The sequence below is a fragment of the Dipodomys spectabilis genome, unplaced genomic scaffold (genome assembly GCF_019054845.1).
Source record: "Dipodomys spectabilis isolate Male_0828 unplaced genomic scaffold, ASM1905484v1 ptg000532l, whole genome shotgun sequence".
Taxonomy (NCBI): Eukaryota; Metazoa; Chordata; class Mammalia; order Rodentia; family Heteromyidae; genus Dipodomys; species Dipodomys spectabilis.
Window position 1 is genome coordinate 533,906 of NW_024871209.1, and position 22,469 is coordinate 556,374.

The 22,469-nt window shown below is 58.4% G+C and overlaps 1 protein-coding gene across 1 annotated transcript in view; it reads left to right on the forward strand.

Moving 5' to 3' along the window:
- The window catches only part of Ppp2r2c (protein phosphatase 2 regulatory subunit Bgamma), a 61,776-nt gene that overhangs the window by 24,882 nt on the left and 14,425 nt on the right, over positions 1-22,469 (forward strand). Inside the window, exons 2-4 of the mRNA XM_042670283.1 lie at positions 18,781-18,878; positions 20,755-20,920; positions 21,825-21,937. Of these exons, the coding sequence (XP_042526217.1) occupies positions 18,781-18,878; positions 20,755-20,920; positions 21,825-21,937 (377 nt within the window). The remainder of the gene's footprint in view (positions 1-18,780; positions 18,879-20,754; positions 20,921-21,824; positions 21,938-22,469) is intronic.

Here is a 22,469-nt window from a genome sequence, read left to right on the forward strand (position 1 = left end):
TGAGCCACAAGGTAACACAGCAGCCAGACCACGCCAGAGCCAGCTTGGGGTGATCTGAGGGCTGAGGCCACCTCTGGCTTCCTCTTTGTATGGGGTGTGGCTCCATGACGGTCAGCCCACTCAGGAGGAGACTCAGGTGTGTGTCCACGTGGGGGGTGAGGCCAAGCCACAGCAGGCCTCAGCCAGCAGACAGTGGAGATGACTGGGGCCTGGCCGAGTGACATTTGACAGACAAGAGCACTGTTCCCGACCTCCTCAGGCCGAGTCTCCCTTCTCCGCCAGCTCCCATCCCCATCTTTGAGGAGGGTTCAGTCAGACAGCTGGAGGGAGGAGGACATTCCATGCCAGGTATCCTGGCTCCTGAGTTGCCAGCCGATAAAAATCTGGTGTGGCCAAGCTGCTACTGTTCACGTCTGAGCAGTTCTGGTCGTGTTGGACAGCCGTGGGCAGTCTGGCACTTCCCCGGGCTTTCTGAGGACATGGGGTGTGGTGCTGTCCCTGGCTTTGAATGCCTGGAGAAAACTGGCCGATCATGTCAGTAAGCAAAGCACCGGGCGCCGCGGTAGGCAGAAGGTGACCCGTGGCAACCAAATAGCATTTCTTCTGGGCACCGGGGAGGGGCCGCATCTGTGGTGTGCCGGCCAGCATGAGATTTCTCATGCTGTGTGAGGAGCCACTGGAGAAATGGGAACCCACCCAGGGCTAGCCATTTGGGGAACTGAAATGTCAGAGACATCTACAGCCTACCACTCTTCCATTCCCCTCCACCCACCCGTTGTCTTCCCAACTTCTGTGGTAGTGGAACTCGACCTTCATCAAGGAGATGTGATTTATGGTCTTTATCCCTCCTGTGAATTCTCATGGCTTTTTCTACAGTCCCGGGGCTTGAACTCAAGGCCTTGCACTGTAGCTTAGCTTTTATTTTGCTTAAAGCCAGCGCTCTACCACTTGAGCTCTCCTTTCAGCTTTTTGGTGATTCATTGGAGAGAAGAGTCTCATGGACCTGCCTGCCCAGGCTGGTTTTGGACTGCGCTCCTCAGACCTCAGCTGCCTGAGTAGCAGGTGTGAGCCATTGGTGCCTGGTTTATAAATAAAGTTTTACTGGAACACAACTGAGCCTGCTCATTTACACTCTATCTGTGGCTGTTCTTTATGTTGTGGATTGCAAGAGGCTGAAATATCGACTCACAGAGCCTGAAATATTGACTATCTGGCTCTTTAAGAGCGGGCTGACTCTTGGCATGAGAATGGTTTGTGGCTCAGGGTTAGATCCGTGGCAGCAGCAGGCTGGGAGTCCGGCAGACCTGGGTTTGGATCCCAGCCTGCCACCTCCTGGCTGTGAACTCAAGCTGATTCCTGATACTTGCCAAGGGCTCTGCTTCTGTTTGTGTGATACACAGCCACGTATTGACTACATGCGCTGTCCTGCTCTTCCTTGAAACTCAGACTGTCAAGGAGCCCAGCGCTTGATGGATGCTGGTTACTGTGATTGAATTGTCTGACTTGTTCATCAGTTTCTTGTGAGTCTAGTCCAGATGAGTCAGCCCTCTAGGCCATCCTCCTCCTCCTCCTCTCTTTCCTCCTCCTCCTCCTCTTCCTCCTTTTCCTCCTCCTCCTCCTTTTCTTCCTCCTCCTCTTCCTCCTTTTCCTCCTCCTTCTTCTCCTCTTCCTCCTCTTCCCCTTCCTCGTCCTCCCCTTCCTCCTCCTCCCCTTCCTCTTCTTCCTCCTCTTCTTCCTCTTCCTCCTTCTCCTCTTCTTCCTCCTCCTTCTCCTCCCTTTCTTCTTCTTCTTCCTCCTTCTCTTCTTCCTCTTCTTCTTCTTCCTTTTCTTCTTTTATACTGGAGTTTGAACCAGGGCTTCATGTGTCAGGGTTTGAGCCATACCTCCAGCCCTGCCTTACTTTGGTTAATTTTTTGCACAAGCTGGCCTGGATTGTAACCTTTCTATTCAGCTGAGATGACAGCCCCCCCCCTCCCCCATGCCTACCTTTTTAATCTGTTGAGAAGGGGTTCTCGTAGACTATTTTTTGCCCAGGCTGACCTGGACAAAAAAGAACCACCGTGCTCTCAATGACAGCCTCATGAGTAGCTGAGATGACAAGTGTGAGCTACCACACTTAGCTTAGGCTTGCACAGCTTCTGCCGCCTGGACAAGATGTGACTTAGGAATCAGAAAACAGGAGGAACTCTGGCCCTCGGAGATCAAATCTGAGACATTGGTCCTGCCTGCCTTAGCCTCCCCTCCCTTACCAGGACTGAGAGCGCTCCAGGATTGTGCTGCCTGTCACCAGGCCCAGAGCTGGTGGGCCTGGATGGCCGTGGTGGGCCAGGTCTGCGGTCAGCTCTGTAAACGTGGCTAGGTGCTCGGCCTGGCTATCCTGCCCTGTTCTGACACCCTGCTTTCCGTCCAGCTGGTGGTCAGAAGACACCCCAGAACGGTAGTGTCGATGGGACATAGGGGAAGCAGAGACCACAGAGTCTCCTTTTCTGGTGCCTTCCATCTCCCCTCCCCAATGCCCACATTGGAAATCACTCCGAGGTAAAGCATCCTGCAGAGAGGTGAACAGTCAGAGGAGTTGTGTACAGGCCCCAGGCCTGCAGAGTACGTGTACGGCTGGGTTTGTCCACAGTTGCTCCAAGCCCTCGCTCAGTGATGTACAGAGGGGTGTAGCCGAGGCCTGTGCTGGGCTGTGCCCAGCCTGAGGGAAGGCTGATGGAAGCAGGGTAACCTGCAAAGGATCACGTGTGAAGCCTCAGGATGGCAGCGTGTCTGTGTGCTGAGCCTGGAGCCTGTGGCATGGGCTCTCTGTGCCTCTGTCCTCACCACAGACGAGGGAGTAGATTACAGATGCGTGCTGAGTACATCTGGTAGCCGTGTGCTGAGTACCCCCAGGAGTTGTGTACTGAGAACCCCCAGGAGCTGTGTTCTGAGTACCCCCAGGAGTTGTGTACTGAGTACCCCCAGGAGCTGTGTGCTGAGTACCCCTGGGAGTTGTGTACTAAGTACTCTTGGGAACTGTGTGCTGAGTACCCCTGGGAGCTGTGTGCTGAGTACTCCAGGTAGTATGCTGAGTACCCCCAGGAGCTGTGTGTTGAGTACTCCTGGTAGCTGTGTGCTGAGTTCTGCTGGTAGCTGGGTACTGAGTACCCCATGACTACTGAGTACTCATGGCTACCATTCAAGCATGTGGCAGAACAGAGGCCCAGCCCCGTCCTGTCCACTTGTGGCCCACTGAGTCACTGCCTGCTGGAGGCCAAGTTCCCAGCCTCATCATGCGTGCTTGGACTGCATTGCCAATGCTAAGGGAATCCAGCGCCATCTGAGCCATGGGACGAGTGGGAGAGGGTGCCATATGAGGTCTGGGGCCTTGACCACTCCTCCCCAGGGCCGCCCCTTATTCCTGGAGCAATCTGAGGGAGGAGGGCTCCTCTGTGTCCCCACCCTCCTTCCGTTTGTAGCCTCCCATCTCATCCCGAGTCATGTCCCCCAGTCCTGAGGCGGCTGTTGGCTTTCCCTGGCTTTGAACTCCAGCTGGCGGCCGTGGCCGGGACCGCAGGTCCTGGGAGCACCAGCAGAACGTGTTTACCTGGAGCTGGGTGGCCCCATAGGGAGCCAGTGCTGGCCTCGAGGGCCAGCCCTGGACACGCACCCAGGGGGCATTGCGCTGGGGATTCTGGGAGCCCAGCTCCACCCAGCCCAGCACAGGGGCGGGCCAGAGCAAGGTCACAGTGGAGCGGGGTCCCGGGACCCCGGCCAGGCTGTGGAATCAGGGTGTCAGCTGCCTCCTAGTTGTTGTAATGCGGGGCCGGGTCTGTGAGCAGTTCTGGCAACGGCAGGCGTGGGGTACATGTACTGGCTCCCACCTGCCCCTCCTGCCCCGGCCGCTCCCCTCCCTTCCATGGGGACCTGCCCTGGGTGTGAACCCACCCACAAGTCAGAGGAGAGAGGGTCAGAGCCTCTGGTTACCCACTTTGCTAGTCTGGTGCTGCCCGCTGCAGGCTAGAGGCTGGCAGGGCCCAAGGGACGGAGCCCAGCCGCTCCTACCCACTTCCCTCCCAGAGCTGGCTCCCCATGCCCAGGTCTCCCCCTCCAGGCTCTCTCCTCGGGAAAGAAAGCCAGAAATGCTCCTGGGGGTCAGCCAGGAGCAGCTGACCTCTGGGAGAGGTGCCCCCCTCCCCGTCCTGCCCAAGGCTGAGCCATCTGTGCTACCCCAGTGTGGCCGGTGTGAGAGCCAAAGTCTGCCCCGCCCCGGACTGAGGGCATGCTGGCCCCCAGGCCTGGATTGGTTCCCGTGGGGCTGTGGGGTGGGTAGGGAGCAGCGCAGCAGGCACAATCCTCCGTCGGCAGGAAGCGTCCAGAAACGAGGGTTGCCGCATTTACCAGACATTGATGTAACTCCGTTTGCCAAGCACTGTACCACGTGATCTTCCAACTTCTAGTGCATTTAATTCCTCCCAAGAGTCTCCTTTCTGCTGAGCCCATTTTCCAGGTGGAGAAACCGAGGCACATGGCATGGTCGCCGGTGCCGATGTTGTTGGGAAGCCAAGTGGAGAAGAGATTTGCAAACACACATGGTTGACCAGGGAGGAAAGAGGGTGAATGAACAGAGAATGTGGGAGGAGGGATGAAAGGGCTGGAAGGGGGCAGCCTGTGTATCCTCCTGGCTGTGTCTGGCTCCAGCCTGTGCTTCAGCGCTGGCATTCACACCTGTGTCTAGTATTCACCGGGAGCGCGAGCTCCAGTCCCTGAGGAGTTGGATGATGCGTGTGAGAGAGGATGGCCACTTCCTGGCTGTGTACGGGCCTGTGGCTTCCCCTCGGGTCCTCATGACGGTGGGGACAGTCCGGGCCCTGCCCCCGAGGGCCCTGTGAGGGAGGGGCGGGTGTGGGAGGGGGAGGGGCCTAGCAAGCTTCGCTCTGTCTCCTGACTCACGCTCCGCTGCGCCCTGCCCACACCGCCCGCCCTGCCTCTGTGCCTTTCCCCACAGGGCACCCCCCCTCCACACATACCACTCTGCACACCAACCCCAGCCCACAAAGCTCTCTGATCCCCCTTCCTTTCCCTCCTGCCCAAATCTGCACTGGAACCTGAACCCCAGCTCAGGCCCCACGAGCCGTCGGTGCCCCCGGGCCTTGCAGAACGTAGTCACTCGCTCCCTCCCTCTGCCCCCCGTCCAGGGCTCTGGGAGTCTGCTCCACCCACTGTGTGTGTGTGTGTGTGGGGGGGGAAACGTGTGTGCCAAGGGCAGGACTGGAGCGGAGGGTTAATTAAATCACACGATGAGATTTGTAGAACCCAGGACGCTTCATTAGGCCCTGCGTGAACACGCACACTTGCCCGCCCTGGTCCCCCGAGCGGGCTTATGAGCTGGTGTAATTACAGCTCACGCACGGCCTCATTAGCTCGGAAGGCCTCCGGGAGGCCCAGCCCCGGACTCCACTCAACGTGGGTCTCGGGCTTGGAGCACGCTGGCCTGTCTGGTGGCATGGGGTTGAGACTCCTGAGGAGACCAGGGCAGCATGGGGCACAGGTCCGTAGATGGCCCCAGCCGGGCCCTGCTTCCAGAGCCAGCATTCCCCAAAGCCTCACACAGTGGAGGCAGAAATGGAGATTTCTTCAGACACACCAGACAGGAGACAGGAAGGTGTGCCGGCTGGTGGAGAAATCAAAGTCCTGGTGTGACCACTGAGGTCAGCGGCCTGGATTTTCTTCCTGCTCCGCCCAGCTCCATCCGGACCTCGGTGCGTCCTGGCCTTGTCCCAACTCAGTGTCCCCAGCTGAGATGTGGGTGGCAGCCTCCAGGCTGTCGCAGTCTTAGTTCTGGTGCTCTCTGTGCTTTCTCCTTTGAACTCAGCGACAGTGAGACTCTGCTGTCCTTCGTCCTCCTTTTCCTACAGCCAGACTCCCAGGAGTGAAATGTGATTGGCTCAGCTCTCAGGGAGCCCTGGCGATTGGCTGCTTGCAGAAGTGGGTGTCTACCTTTTGATCCAATCAGTCGAGCCCTCCCTGGGGGTGTGGTAAGGCGTGAAGTCCGGCTCGTTTGGCATCTGAGGGAGGGACAGCGGTGGTCATGGCTGTTACCACGTTCGTGTTTGGTCCCTCCTGATGTCTTTGTTACCTTTTGGGAGCCCTGGTCTCATCTATCATTTCGTTGGCACTTTTCAATTTACTTTTGTTAGCTCATTTGAGAGCCTATACATCTTATTTTTTGAAATTTCTAATACTGTATTTACCAAAGTTAGAGCTGCACGCACGCATGTGAACCCACACACACAGAAAGTACATTATTGCTTATAACATGTTCTCGGGCTAGCTGAGCCTCACACACTCAGTCCCGGCATGGCGATTGGAATTGCCATTATACTTTATCTCCGCGTCCCAGGCCTCTAACATCAATGAGGATGACACGGGATAAACGGAGGAAGGAGGACCCCCACCGGCGACGAAGTCACCCAAGGGCGACAGCCGTCCCGGGGAGCGGGGGGCCCCGGCCATGCTGCCGTCCCCAGGGCGCTCGGTCAGGCTGCCTTTCCACGCGCACCGGGATGGCACTTGTGTGGGTTTGTAACTGGGGTTTTCAGGGTGTTCAGGGTGTTGTCAGCATGTGACTGGAGACGGCTGCTCCCCTGATCGGACCCCGGGCCATGGAGAATAGGCTCGCCCCCTTCCCGTGTAGTCACGAGGGAGCCCAGGGACTTTCTAATGGGCCCTGGTGGCCATAAACTGTAGTGAAAGTGCTTGTGTTACTGCATGGTGTGGGGCTGCCCTCTGCTCCCTCCCCTGTAATTTGATGGGGGACCGTTCTGCTGCTTATCCATCCTGAGACGTTTGCTCCTCCCTCACCCCATTTATTCAGCCAGGTACTTGTTTATGAAACCACATGTCCATGCTTGTAGGAAGCCAGCTCTAGCTCCAAGAAGGTGGGTGGGAGGTGGTGAGAGGCAGGAGGGGATGGGGCTCAGCCCCTTGGTGAATTCCCATTGGGTCGTCTTATCTGTAAATATCACGGGCCTGTGAGAATTCGAGGAGGTCACGAACATGAACCCTTGTGCACTGCTGGAAAGGCACAGGGTTTGCTTAGTAGTGTACTTGTGTGTGGCCTCAGCTCCTTGGGAGGTGGAGATGACCTGGCTTTGAGACCAGCTCAGGCAAAAAGGTGAGATGCCCCATCTCAACAACCAGGCTGAGTAGAGCGTTCATGCCGTCAACTAGCTAGAGATGGGCAATCAGGTGGGAGACTCATAGTCCAAACAAAGCTGGCCCGTGCCCTGTCTGAAAAACAACTATGGGAACAAGGGCTAGGGGCCGTGGCTCCAGTGGTAGAGCTGAGTTGCAAGCCTGAGACCCTGAGTTCAAATCTACTAGATGGCAGCACTGGAAGACTCTGGTCCTGGCTAGACCCATGCCTGCCCTGCCGCTCAGCTCACATGGGCCGCAGGCTGCTCATTCCAGATGAGACACCCCCCCCCCATCTGTCCGACACCCTACATAATAAAGGCTCTGGTCACCACGAGTGCCGTGCGGGTCAGGAGGGCACGGTCATGCGAGCAGTGGATGATGAGCAGTATTCCCATCCGGTGTGTGGTGAGGAGGGGTGCTGGGCAGAGGTTCTGTAGGCGTCCTCGGAGCAAGGCCGAGGGTTTCCGTGTGGTAGCTCCTGCTGCCCAGTAAGGAGGAATTCCCCTCCTCCCACTTTATTTACTTATTTTGGGGCAGGGCTTGTTTTTGTTTTGTTTTGGAGGGGACGGGGTGGGGAGTGCTGGGATAGGTGCCTTACTACTGAACCAGGCCTTCAGACGTGTCTTTAGATGTGATTGTGGAAGTAGGGTCATGCTTCCTGCCTGGACGCATGCTCGGTCCTCGATCCGCCTACTTGGGCTTTGTATTGTGGAGGGGATGGCAGCGTGCACCACGACCGCCCAGCCTCTCACATGGAGACACAGTTCCCTGGATTGTTTTCTGCCCGTGGTTGGTCTGGAACATGATCCTCCTGATTTGTTTCCCACGTAGGTAGAATGCCAGGCAGGCAGCACGTGCCCAGAGTTGATTCTGACCACATTCCTAGGCAGGTACTATTTCCCCTGAGTGTAGCTGGCTTTGCTGCGTCCCCCTGTGTGCCCCCCGCAGACCCCCGCCGACCCCCCCGTGGCCCTGCCTCCCCGGATTGCCCCCCCACTGCCCGTTAATTACAGATCCCTGGGCCACACACCAGGCACCCGAACCCTGCCATTTCAACGCCAGTCGCGTCTGAGGACACCTCTGACACGTGCAGGTGTAGGTACGCTCCATGAAGTCACTTACAGGGTCCCAGAGGGTGATGCTTGGGTGTTTGTTACACACGCTGCGGACGCTGCTCCCCCTGTGCATCGTGCCGGTCAGGCAGAGGCCGGGGAGAGGCTTGGCTGTCCAGGCAGGGTCCTGCCAGCTGGAGGGTCTTGCGGCCCTGTGGTCCCCAAGTGTGCACCGCACACATGCTCCTGTGTGAGGAGAGCCTTGAGGAGGTCAGGGTGGGTCCTCTCGGCCCCCGGGGCCCTGACCGTAGCTGCCACACTGCCCGGTTTCCCATCAGCCCACTCGGGTGCAGAGAGGACCTTGAAGCATGCTGTCATCTCTTCCACCCTCTTCCCTTCCTGTTGGAGCAGGAAGGCAGAGGCTGGGCAACACTTCTTGTTACTGTCGCTGCTAAACCCTCTCTCTGCTGTCTTGAGGCCAAATGGTCTGTCGGGCAGTGGGAGCCTGGCCAGGTCCTGGCCCTTGTAATTGCCCTGGAAGTGACAGGCTGGTGTCCCAATCAGCTGCCCACGTGGTGGGAGGGGGTGGGTGCTTCCTGCTGGGTGCACGTATTGAAGTCCCAGTTGCATGGTGCTTCTAGTTACCCTGTGGCTCCTCCTGGCCTTGGCAGAGTGTACTCCAGCCGCCCGCTCCCCTCTGCCCCCGCCCCCACTGGTTAACCTGAGAGCAGGGCCAGGCCGCCCAGCATTCTCATGCCCGGTGGCTTTCTCTTGGTGCCTGTGGAGGGGCTTTGCCTCCCTCTGTGGCATGGGTGCTCTGGCTGGGCATGTGCATGCCCCTGTCCACCAGATTCAAAGGCAGTGCCTCCTCCAAGAAGCCACCCTGATTTTGAGGCTGGGTCCTCCCATGGCCGAGGGGGCGGACTGCTGGTAGAACACCCAGGCCACGTGGTGGATGAGCTGGCACAGCACCTGCCAGCGTCACACACTTGCCTGCGGGTGTGAGCAGGAGCCTGTTTCATTTGGTGACACAGCAAGTATGTGTGAGTCCCAGCAGCGTGGCCCAGGCCGAGCCCACCTGTGCAGCATACCACAACCCTGGGCCTGGCAGGCATTCAGCCTTGGAACCTTGGCGTTCTCATCCACGGAGAGCATGGTCCTCCCCCCACCCCCAGGCTTCGGCGATGGGTCTTAGGGTTGCTATCCCAGGGACGAGCCCTTTCGTGTTACTGTATTCCCCCACAGTGACCCCGTGAGCAAATCCCTCCTCACCTTATCGTGAACCTGGTGGGGATGGTAAGGCTCAGAGAGGTCCAAGCACTGGCCCAAAGTCACACAGCTAGCGAGTGATGGATCCAGGATTCCAGCCTGGGCCCCTGACTCGCTCTCCTGCCTGAGGTATGCAGGGGGCCCGTTGGGGGTGTGGCATACAGTAAACACTTACAATATTAGGACCACAAGTCACAGACCCCGCTCAGCACGGCCACTCCTGACGGGTGGTGTCTGGGTGAGACATGCTCCGCTGGGGGAGCCCCAGGATGGCTGTTGTGGCCCCAGAGCCGCTCGGGGGCATCGCAGGGGCAGAGGGCTGGCTGTGAGACTCAGAATCGTGCGGAAGAGAGTGGAGGCCTCCAGCCCGGCTTTCGGGCACCGAGGCCGGGGTGCGGAGCCTGGTGAGGCCCCGGTGCTGTTCTGGGCTTTGGCTCCGCCCTCTGGAGGTCCAGCAGCAGGAGCTGCCCGCGGTGGCCGACCCTGGAACCACGTGTCACCATCACAGCCGGTGCACGTGACCACCCGCCACGCAGGGACATGCAGAACGTGAGAGACGAATCCTCAGGCGTGGGGGGCCGTCTGGCAGGGCTGCCGGAGCTGGGATGTGCCTTCCTGTGCAGGTCTGAACTGCCGGGCGGTGCCTGGCCGTGAGAGCCCCTGACCTTCCTGTTAACCAAGCCCAAGACGCGAGCGAGGCTCTGGCTGGGAGAGCCGGCTCCTTGCACTAAAACTTCTACTAATATTAACACCCCCTCCCAAGCATCCCTTGACCAGAGCAACCCCAGAGCTGAGGCTGGGGAGGAGCAGGCCGGCCTGTGGGAGGCTCAAGGCCAATCCTGAGACCTTGGTTCCAGCGTCTTTCCTGACTTGAGTTTCTCCTCTGGAGCTTGGGGAACATGGGGGGATGCTTGGCCAGGAGTGCTGCGTGCATCTGTTACAGGATCCCGTGACCTGGTCACCAGAAGGTCCTTGGCCTCAAGGGAGAAAGGATTCAGGGAGGATTCAGGTCCATTCACGCACAGCCCTCTGGAGGTGGGGAGGAAAGCCGGGCTCTGGAGTGAGCGGCTCCCTTGAGCTCCCCAGGCCCCCGGCTCTCATTGAGGGGTCTGTGGACGGGAGGATGGGTTCGCTGTGGAAGATGGGAGGAACTTCCCTAGACCTTGTATCATTAACTCCTCACGCGTGTGGGCCCGGGCGTTTGGGGCCTTAGATGGTCAGGTTGGGCCTTGTGTGGGTCAGCAAGGCCTGGCTGCAGGCCACACGCTATTCTGTTTCCGTCAGCAAGCCAGGATGGGGTTTCTTAGCCACGGTCCTTACAGCCCTCGGTTTCCTAGCTTCCTCCCCGTCTCTTGCCAGCTGGACCGGTGCATTCGTGAGGCAGAGGCCTGCCAGTCCCAGAGCGTCCGCAGACACGCTCGCTGGCCGTGGTCTCTGCCCCGTGGCTCCGCGGGCGTGCATCCACATCTCTCCCCCTCTTTGAATCAGATTGCGTGTGCTCTTGTTCTTGAGCCGGACAGGGGCCTCGTTCGTGTGCACGTGAGAGGCGCGGGATGCGTGCGTTACAGGCGTCTGCTCTCCTCCCCTGGCTCGCCCTTCCGTTCTCAGAGTACTTTCTCTCCAGAGCACGCATTTTCCAGTTTTGATAAAGCCCACGTTTGTTGTGGTTGCTGTTTTTGTGTTTGCTGTGTGGGTCACTTTGGCGTGACTGTGTGTGATGTTGGTGTTTCTCCCCACGGGGACAGGGGCTTGTTGGAAGGACCTTCCTTCCTCCGTTCGGTGGCCAGTGCCTCTGTGCATTTGGGGTCTGTTTGCCATCCTTGTGCTGCTGTGTTGCTGTGTGTGTGCCGTTCAGCAGCAGCATGGAATGGTCTGCGTGTGCAGACCTGTGGGTCCTCTAGCATCATCCTCCTTTGGGAAAACGACCTTCTGCCCTCCGAGACACATTTTCCCGTCGCGTCCACTGGGTGGATGGGGCTCCGGTCAGCATCTGGCAGCTGGAGAGCCACTCCTGCCCACCTGGGGTCCCCTGGGGCGGCCATGCTGGGGAGGCAGTGGAGGCAGAGTCGTGTGGCCTGCTCTAGAGGCTGTGTGGTGGCAGTGATCTGGCCTGAGGGTGGGGGGTGGTGTCCCCCTAGGACCCGGGGATGGCCAGCTGTGGAATCAGACCCCCCACCTGCTGGGGAGAGCAGGTGCATCACAGGCTTGGGGGTGTGTGGGCTGGGGGTGGGTATGTGGAAGGGCCAGGGTCTGGTTGGCGGCCCACACAAGCAGCAGGGACAGGAAGGGCAGGAGATCGCAGGGATCCTGCCTGCCTCTCCTCCAGCTCCAATTCATCCGCCCAAACCAGAGCAGACACGGAAAAGGAGGGACCCCTGAGGTGAGTCCTGTCCGTTCACCTGCTCACCGCACGCACGTGAGGCTGCCCGCCGCTGAGCGGGCACGGTGCCCGAACGCATCTTCCCGGTCAGCAAAGTTTGTTAATCCGTCCAGGCTGAGGCAGCCAGGCCCCCGCTGGCCCAGATCAGCCCAGCCGGCTGGGCCTGGCATCTGTGCTGCCGGACAGGCCGCCGGGACTGGCACAGTTCCTGCTGATGCCACAGGTGTCCCAGGTGCTGGGCCGGGCTGGGTGGGCACAGGCCTGACTCAGATGTGATGTGGAGCAGCTGCTGCCCTGGGGGGCTTGCGTGCAGACCGGGGTGGCTCACCATGCCGGGGTGCCGGAGCGGATACACACGGGGCCTGCGGGAGGCACATGGGCGGTGACAATTTAAAATATATATTTTGTGTGTGTGCCATTCCTGGGGCTTGAGCTCAGGGTCCGGGCGCTGTCCCCGAGCCTTTTTGCTGAAGGCGAGCGCTCTACCACTTGGGCCACAGCTCCACTTGTGGTTTTCTGATGGTTAATTGTAAATAAGTCTCACAGACTTCCCTGCCTGTCCTGGCGCTGAGCTGCAGTTCTCAAGTCTCGGCTTCCTAAGTAGCTAGTGAGCCCCGGGCGACATCGTCACATCTACTGAGACTTGACCACACCCCCCCCCCCCCCCCCCCCGCTACTACCCCCTCGCCCCCTCCATCCTCCCACTGGCTTTCTCTTCTTTCTCTGTCTAGTCCCTCTTCTACTTCTTAAAAAAGAAAATCTAGATTCTTCATATGAGAAGAAGTGTGAGCTTTGTCTTTCTGAATATGACTTGTTTTATTTATCATCAGTTTTCTAATACACGACATGATTTCATTCTTCTTTCTGGCTAAATAATACTCCCTGGTATGTATAAACCACGTTTTGCCTCTCCCTGATTCTGTAGTTTAGTCTCTACAGGGCACGTGTGTGGGCATGTCTGTTGTGTGTTGACTGCATTCCTCTGGGTCTGTACCCAGGGTGGTGTAGCCACAGGTACCTTGGAATCTGCCCTGGCCAGGTGGATTTGCACCAACACGCCTCCCATGCTGTCCCCAGGGACCATGAGTGTGCTTCCCGGAGCCTCAGTTTCCCCGTCAGGGCTGAAAACAGTGCCTGTCTTTCCCATGATCAGAGGTCATAGGTGTGCAGTATACTTGTAAATGGCACGAAAAGGAAGCCTTGGACGTGGAGCTACCCTGCTGGCCGTTGGCCTGGCCATCCACAGGGCAGCCACTGGGATGTGGAAGGACGGAGGGGAGGGCTGGATGCCTGCCCAGGACAGGGGCTCTTCAGACGCTTCCTCCATGGCTGTCTGGGGTCCTGGGCTGGTGGTGGAGGAAGAGACCAGGAGAGCGCGGCGCCCGGGGGGGGGGGGGGCGGAGAGAGAAGGCAGGTGGCTGGGTAGTCAAGGCTGTGCAGCGGTAGGGACAGCGTGGGAAGGCCCCGCCCAGGGGCTGAGACGAGGCCAAGCTGGTCCCAGCGCCGGGTGGGGATGGAGTTGAAGCAGCCCTCTCACGTGAGGCCCCCGCTTTCCCCACACAGTGCGCCGTTGCCTCTGCTCGCCCTCTGCTGGACCCGGAGCCCGGGACGCGGTGGTGGCCACACTCCGAGCGCGTGTGAGCAGCCACGTCCCCTGCGGGGCAGGGCGCAGCCAGGGCCCGCTTGGCGCACGTCTGAATTCTTGCTGCTCAGGGAAAGGTCTGGCACTCCGTAGGGTGCCATAAGTCCTTGCAGAAGAAGTCAACAGCCTCTTGCAAAGCAGTGAAAAATGTCTGTGTGGACCCGGAGAGGGCTCGTGTCCGGAGCGGAGCGTGGGCCCAGCCAGGCGGCCCTGAACCTTGGCAAGGCCAGGTTCCAATCCCACAGCCCCGTCCTCTCCACCCCCCCCCCCCCCCCCACACACACACAGCAAACTTCACGGTTGCCCACAGCCTCTTTCCTTGCAATTCAGTCACCTGGCTACTGGAAGATGACGTTCATCAGCGCCATCAGTGTTGTCATTGTACAGACCCGAGGGCGGTGCATGGTCTTCTCCCAGGCAGTTCTGTCTCTACTACGGTGTGAGCCTGGCTTGCGCAGCTGGCCGCAGCTGGCCCATTCCAGAAATGGCCCAGAAGGGACAGTGTCTTCTACCGTGGTTCTGGTACCTGCAGAAGCCTGTGCTCAGCAGCCTCAGACCAAGGGCATTCGGAGGCCCACAACCCCCCATCTCTCTCCTGGAATCTCCAGCCCCTCACCCAGGTTCTGCAGCCTCTCTTCCTGTGTCTTGTTTTTTCCTTGAAGAAAAGGGATCACTGTGGGAAAGCTTGGGTGTGGCCCAAAAGGTAGAATGCCTGCCTAGTGACAAGGCCCCAAGTCCAAACCCCAGTCCTGTCAAAGAAGCAACCGTATGATGCCACTGGAATACTACTCAGCCATGAAAGGGAGCCAATACTGCCGGGAGAGGGAAATGCTTGCCTGAACCTCGAAAGCACAAGTGGAAAGCACAGAGGCCAGGCGGACGTGGGAGGACGGGGTGTGGGGTGCTGTTTATGTGAAGTTTCCTTTTTTTTTTTTTTGTTGGTCATGGGGCTTGAACTCTGAGCCTAGGCACCGTGTCTCAGCGCTTCAGTTCAAGGCTAGCACTCTACCACTTGAGCCACAGCATCACTTCCAGTTTTCTGGTGGTTTATTGGAGATAAGAGTCTCACAGACTTTCCTGCCCAGGCTGGCTTTGAACCACGATCCTCATATCCCAGCGTCCTGAGTAGCTAGGATTATAGACGTGAGCCACAGGCACCTGGCGAAGTTTCCTTTCCTTTCTGTGTGAACAAGCAGACTTTCTGTATATCCTTTGTTGTTATTTTATTTTTTGAGGCAGGGTCTTGCTTTGTATCCTAGGAGGGCCTTGAGCTGGTGATCTTCCTGCCTCAGTCGCCCAGGTGCTGGGGTTATGGGCACGGGCTGCCATGCCTGACTCTTAGTATCCTTTTACCAGTTAAAATTGCAGCTGTTCAGACTGCGATTGTGCTTTCCTTGTCTATCTGATCGGGGTCAAGATCCCTCAAGCACCTTCTGATCGGGGTCTAGATCCTTGAGTGTCTTTTGCACTGAGCAGGGTTGGTTGGTCTGGCCCTTCCTTCCTTCTGCATGTCTGCATATGGTTTGGATCATAACCTGAGTATACCGTGACAGGAAACTAAATAAATTTATTTTATTTTTATCCAACAATTTTCTAACCTGTTCCTAACCTTACCTCCCCCCCACCCCGCCCCCATCACCTGGGTCCCTGGTAACAATGGTTCAGACCTGCCTTTTCCCTTGCACATGTAGGTCAGATCGTTCAGTGCCTGGCTCATTTCACATAGCACAATGTCTGCCAGGCCCATCCGTGTGGTTGCAAGTAACAGGAGCTCGTGCTTTTTAAGGGCTGAATAGTATTCCTTTGCATTCTGTATTGTGTTTTTGAAAGTGGGAGTTTTAGATTCCAGGCCTACAACGTGTCAGCTCTGGCCATGTGCCCCAATATACACACACACACACACACACACAAAGTCACGCTGAAGGGCAGTGAGAGGAGATTTCTGTACGTGCCCTGACATCTGAGATGACAGTGTGTCAGTGCGTCGGTTAGATGGTGCACGAGGAACTCCTGGGAGGGAGCGCTGCTGCTCATTGCCAAGTGAATATCACACCAGTCACACGGGCCCCAAGGAAGCCTGGCACGGGAATGACACACGCGCCGTCAATTGCCTGTTACTGTGGAAACCGCCGCACTGCTTTGTCTGGTTATGTGGACTTTGTGATAATAGCATTATTTTCTCCATCAGTAAAAATAATGTACAGGTTATACACAGTGTAATATCCTCACCAAATTGCATACTTGTTATTATATATAATATCATAGTCCCATCAAACTTGTGTCCATCAGATAGGTGTTCTTTGTTGGTCAGTTATACCCCCAATAAAGCTATTAAAGATGGCTTTTAGAAAACATTCAGAAGAAAAAGTAAAATGGAGAACAGCTATTTCAGTTCCACAACCCTGAAGCGAGCTGTGTTGGTATTTTGAGTCTGCTGCTGCTTTCCCCCGGCCTGTTTATTTAGTGAGGCTGTGATCACTGGTCTATATAATTAAACACATCTTATGTTCAATTTTATATCCTGTTCCCTCTCCCTTGAGGGGCTTTTGAGGTGAAGTGGAGAGCCCTAGAGCTGTGTGTGGCCCGCTAGCCCGGCAGCGGTGAGGCTCAGCTTAACTCAGACGCAGCCGGCCTGACACCCAGGCCAGGAGCTCGCAGTGTGGACTGCCCGCTGGCAGGACGCTGGTGGCCCTGCCCCGCTGCTCTCCTTCCCGTGTCTGGAGCCAGGGAGGGACGCAGCCAGCCATCACCCGGCACGTCACCCTTCCTCCTCCCCCTCTGGGGTGGCCGGCCCAGCCTTCCCCCGCGTGGCTCAGCCCGCATGGTCGCCGTGTGGCTCTGGTAGAAGAGAAAAAAGAAACGGCGGCACAGTGCCCCGATGCCCGTAGCTTGCCCAGCGCGTTCAGGCACTGGTGGGGTTGTGAAGTGCAGCCATGGGAGCCAGGCATTGAGCGTCTGAGCTTCCTTCCCCGCTGCGGAGACTTACAGTGCAAGGGCTTGGGCCACTCTGAGGGGCGCAGGGTGTGGGTGCTGTGCCAGAGCGGTGGCAGGTGCCCATGGCAGGCAGTAGGTCCGTCTGTGTGCTGGGTGGAGGTCCGAGGAAACCACAGACCGGAGATCCAGGCTAGCTGCGGGCAGAAGCCGGGCCTGCAGAGGCCAGAATGGGGGGGTGAGGAGGGGGCGCGGCAGGGCAGAAGAGCTGGGGCTGCGCCCGCCGAGCCTGCCCTGGCCTGTGCTGTGCCCGCTCTGGGCTGGGCTTGGCCAGAGGTCCCGGCTCCACCGGAGGCACGAGGCCTGCCTGGGCACGTCCACCCAGCCAAGGCCGAGGTCAAGGCCCACCCTGTGCCCAGCCCTCGCAGCCCTCCACGCAGGGCTTGTCTGCCAGCAAGTCTCCACAGGTCAGGAGCGGGAGGCCAGGCTGTCAGAGACATTTGTTCACCATGAAGCGGGCGCCGTGGGCCGTGGTCACACACCGGTGTCCCAGGAGCAGCTGGCGTCCATCCTTCAGGAGACAGTGGGTGACCCGAGTGCCCAGGCAGCGGGGGAGGGGCTGTGAAGGCAGGGTGGGCAGCAGGGACCCCTGCCCTGTAGTGGAGGCTCCCATGGTGGGGGGGGCGGGGAGGCCAAGTGGGGGTCAAGGCAACTGGGGCCTCCTCACCCCTGCTGAGGCCGCCTGCCTTTCCTAGAGGTCAAAATGATGGAGGAGGTAGGGTTGGTGGAATTCCGGCTTGGAGTCTGAATAAACCTCCACCCTACTGGCTGTCTGGCTGTCTGGCTGTCTGGCTGTCAGTCAGGGAGGATAGAGGATGGGTGGGGTGGGGTGCTATGCTCTTTTCTGGTCCCTTGGTAGGAGTGTCACTGCTGTGGTTGGTTTGAAAATAAATCCAAAGTCAAGTGCCAGTGGCTCATGCCCATAATTCCAGCAACTCTGATGGCTGAGATTTGAGGATGATGCAGAGGTCGGAGGTCCATCCCATTCCTGGATGGGGGGGGCGGGGATACTGCTCTGATCTGCCAGCGATGGCTGCTTGGACATATGCAGATAGTGTTCTAGCACTTTTTACATTTCCAGATATGTTAGAAATGACTTGTATAGAAGCACTTAATTCTCCAGGCATTAAGAATAAATGCAAGTTAGAAATAAAACTCTACCTTGGGGTTCGGGGCAAGCTTGTGGATGGGGCTTGGGGCTGGCCTTGTTGGCGAGCTGGGGCTCTGGAAGAGCCATCTTGTTCCTGCGGTCCCGTCCTCCTCCTGCCTGTTGCAGCCCCTGGAATGTTCGGGCCGGTTGTCTCTGTGACTCGAGTCCCAGAATGTTGGCATGGAAGGGGGTTCCCGTGTTCCCGTGCCAGGACTGGACCTGGGGATGGGGGTGTCAGTCCTCTCCAAGTCCATGCCCATGCAGGAGAACCAGCCCTGGGTGTCTGGGACCCCAGGTACCTGGCAGCCCTTTCACAAAGGTCCTGGATGCCGGGGTCACAGGGGCTGGAAGGGGGCAGGGGGAGCAGCATGCGGAGCTGAGGGCTCAGCCTTCTTGGGTGCAGGCTGGGAGGGGTCCCAGAGGCCTGCCTGTGGGTGAGCTCGGGGAGTCACCCGAGCTGGGCATCTGGCCCTAACGGGTGGGGGGGGTCTCATTCGTCAACAGCCGTGTTGGGAGGGGCTGGCCTGCCCTGGGCGGCCAGACACCGGGGCCCACTAGACCGCTCAAGGAAGCAGGATGAGGCCACGCCCGGGTGGCCTCAGGTGTCGCCTCCTGTCCCCTCTCGTCCAGGTACCAGCGTCTGTGGGTGCTGCGCCGTTCCCTGCCTTCCGCCCACCATGCATTCTCTCAGTGGCCTCCCCGGGGTGGGCCTCCGGTCGAGCCTCCATCCCAGCTCTACAGAGCTGGGCTCTGTCCAGACAGCTGTAGCTCACTTTGTCTGGGCCCTTGGTCCCTTATGTCGCCTTCCTGAAATGTCCTCCAGGGTGGAGGGGGTGGTGCTCCCTTCCCCTCCCCAAGGCCCAGTCCCTGAGTGAGGCTGAGCTACGGTACATCCCCACGGACCCATCTGTCTCCCCCAGGGAACCTGCAGTGCTTGGGGGAGGAAAGGAGGGTGAGGAGTAGAATCTAATCGTGAAGACATACTCCTCACCCCTGGGTCCCCTCCTGCCCATGGCCCCGCAGGGGTGCGGGGCGCCGAGCACACACTGACCTGCTGTGCATGCCGTCCACGCCGCACAGGCCCCGTCTGCTGACCCCTCCCCTCTGTCTCCCCTAGCCGACATCATCTCCACTGTTGAGTTCAACCACACTGGAGAGCTCCTGGCCACGGGTGACAAGGGCGGCCGGGTGGTCATCTTCCAGCGGGAACCAGAGGTATGTAGGGGTGAGGGGGGCTGGCAGGGGTGGGTGGGGCGGGGAGGACGGATTCCAAGCTGGGCCTTGGCACTGCCTTCCAGAGCTCTGCCCTGGAGCTGGAGGGAAGCCGGGGGGGGGGGGGGGGAGGGGGGTGACTGGCTGGTGCAGAGGGGAGCCCAGGTCTGTTCACAAAGCCATGCTTGCACCCTGAAACCCCAGAAAAACCTCAGCACAGCCAGAGCCTCAAACCTTCCTGTGCCTGGGTGGCTGTAGAAAGGGGGCGATCAAGGCCTCTCCTGCCTGGCTCCTCAAGGCAGGCTGCAGCTGCCGTGTGGTGGTCAGGCCCAGCCCCCACGCGCCCCCCCCCCCCACCTTCCCAGTCCCTCCCTAGGCCCGCCACCCGACGTCCGAGTGTGCTGCTCAGCAGCATCCTGAGGAAAGCGAGAGCGGCCTGGGATTGTTCTGTGCACCTACTGTGCGCAGGCTCCTGGCCAGGTGTTCTGTGCACCATCCTGGCTTACTCTCCTCGCTCAGCTCCGGGAGAGGTGGGGATCCCCACACTTGTAGCTATGGAAACAGACGGGTCACCTGCCCGTGCCCAGCAGCCCAGCACGGCAAGCAGCCCCCTGGTCCCCGTGAAGGACTTCTCTCCGTGAACATGTGCTGGGCTGAAACCAGGGAGAAGGGAGAGGCGGGGAGGGGCGGAGCTGAGCGGAGGGGCGGAGCTGAGCGGAGGGGCGGAGCTGAGCGTGGTCCTGGGGCTGTGATTTCCCCTCATGGCCGCCCCCTGGGGCAGTGGTGCATGTAAGGACCCACCCTGGGAGGTGGCTGGCAAGGATGAGGACACAGCACAGCCCTCCTGCTACCAAATTCAGAGACAAATTAATTTTGGCAGATCTGTCTGTCTGTCTGTCCCAGTCCTTGGCCTAGAGCTAGATCTCAGGGCCCCGTCTTTTAGCTTTTTCTTTTTTTAAAACACTTATTCAAGGCTGGCACTCTACCACTTGGACCACAGCTTCACTTCTGGCTTTTTGCTAGTTAATAGATGCTAAGGGTCTCATGGACTTCCCTGCCCAGGCTGGCTTCAAACCATGATCCTCAGATCTCAGTCTCCTGAGTCGCTAGGATGACAGGCGTGAGCCACGGGAGCTGGGTTTTTCCTTTGGTTTTACCTTCTTCCTTCCACCCCTCCCCATGACTGTGCTCACGGGAGAGGAAGTAGAATGGAGGCAAAAACATGGAAGAATTGGAATCTTTGCCAGAGCGAGGCAGAGGGCGGAGCCTAAAAATAGACACTCTCCGATAATGAACAGGAAAACTTGAAGCTGTTGCCTGCGTGGTTGGAGAATTCATTTGTCTCTCCAGTGCAGCTTCACGTTGCCATGGAAACAAACTCAGCTGGTAAAGCTGTCCCTGCTGCTCACCCTGGACCCAGCACCTTCATATTGGAGGGCGGGACTGTACCGGGGGGGCCATACCATAAAGAACTCCACTGCCTAAGCCCGGATGGGCCCGGTGCTGTCCTGTCTCGGGTCTGTTGTAGCCGAGTCCTGTCCCAGGACTGCACGTGTCCGTCTCCCCCGCAAAGTCAGGCCCCAGCTGGATCCGTGGGTGCCAGGAGCAGGTTAGGGCTGACGCAGGCTGGTCAGACCCTCAGCTCTGCCTTCTGTCCTCGATAGTCACAGGTCGCCATGTGGCCTGTCTCCGTGCGGGCTGCGGGCTGCGAATAGGAGAGCCCTGAAGCCTTTGTCAGTGCCCAGCATGGAGTAGTCGCTCAGCAAACCTGAGCTCACTCAGTTGTTTAGCTGCACTGAGGACACGGTGGGCCAGCGAGTCCCGGGTCACAGAAGCATAGCTTGTCCTGCAGCTCAGCTGCCTCTTGGTTTCCTTGCAGAGTAAAAATGCACCTCATAGCCAGGGCGAGTACGACGTGTACAGCACTTTCCAGAGTCACGAGCCGGAGTTCGACTATCTCAAGAGCCTGGAGATAGAGGAGAAGATCAACAAGATCAAATGGCTCCCGCAGCAGAATGCGGCTCACTCGCTCCTGTCCACCAATGGTGAGGCCTCATGGTATGCATGTGTGTGCACGCGTGCGCACGTGCACGTGTGTATGAGCATGCATGTACATGTTCATACGTGTATGTGTGTACCCATACAGGTGTACACTCCTGCAGCAGGACATAGCCCACTCGTTCCTGTCCACTGATGGTGCAGCTGCCTGAGGGATGTCTGTGTGTGTGTGTGTGTGTGTGTGAGAGAGAGAGAGAGAGAGAAAGAGAGAGAGAGAGAGAGAGAAGGGGGGGAGAGAGGCAGGCAGGTGAGGAACTGGCTCATGTGATCAGGGGAGCCAGTGAGGCTGCAGTCTGTAGCGTAGACCCCTGGCTGGAAGGCAGGGAAGAGCTGCAGTTCACACCTGAAGCCATTTCCTGGCAGCTGGCCTTTGCCCTCTCCCGGCCTTCAGCTGGTTAGATGTGGCCCACTCACATGATGGAAGTCACCTGCTTACTCCTATCTCGGCTCAAGAGAAAAAGCAAAACAAAACAAAGAACCCTTCACAGCTGTGTCTGAGACACATCTAACCCAGCAGGTGGCACTGACAATTCACCACCACACCCACTCAGCTTTTTCTTGTGATGTTCTTGGCAGGGTGAGGGCAGGTGTGTTGTCCCGGGGCGTCAGACCCTCGGCCCGAGACGGTCACCTTTGGGATCCAACATGAGAAAGGGCTGGAGTGAAGACCAGCTCTGCACACCACGTGCTTGCACACACACACACACACGTGCTGCCACACGCACACGCTCTGTGTGTAGAACCCACACGGTGGGAGATGTTCCTCGTCCAGCGCAGCGTGGGGGTCTCGGCAGCTTTCCAGTGGGTGCCATTGTGTGGCTGGCCGGAGCCATGCATGCCCTCCGTCCCGGTGGTGGATGACATGTGTTCTTCTCTGTTCTTTTCTTCAAGATAAAACGATAAAGTTATGGAAGATTACCGAGCGAGACAAGCGGCCGGAGGGCTACAACCTGAAGGATGAAGAGGGGAAGCTGAAGGATCTCTCCACGGTGACCTCGTTGCAGGTGGGCACCGACGCCCAGGAGCCACGCCTGGGCTTTGCATTCCTTTTTTTCTTTGAAACCACCGGGATTTTAAGGCTTGGAGAGCCTTGAGGGTTGGCGTCTGGTGGGGCTGCTTCTGTGGGGAGGCTGTGTCCCCTGCTCCAGGCCTCAGTTTCCTCACCAGAACCCCTGTTTTCCTTGGAGCAGGGTGAGGTCACGGGATCCCGACGTTTTTTTCTACCCCCCAAAACCTGAGGCCCACCTGGGCGCTGGTGGCTATAATCCTATAATCCTATAATCCTATAATTGTACCTATAATCCTAGCAGGAGGCTGAGATCTGACGATCATGGTTCAGAACCAGCCTGGGCAGGAAAGTCCACAAGACTACTTTTATCTCCAACAAACTACTAAAAAAACAACAGGAGTGGAGCTGTGGCTCAAGTGGTAGAGCACCAGCCTTGAACAACAGCTTCAGGGATCATGCCCCGAACTGCACACACAAAAAGCTGGGGCCCAGAGAGGCGCCTCCCCCCCCCCCCCCCCGGGCCCTGC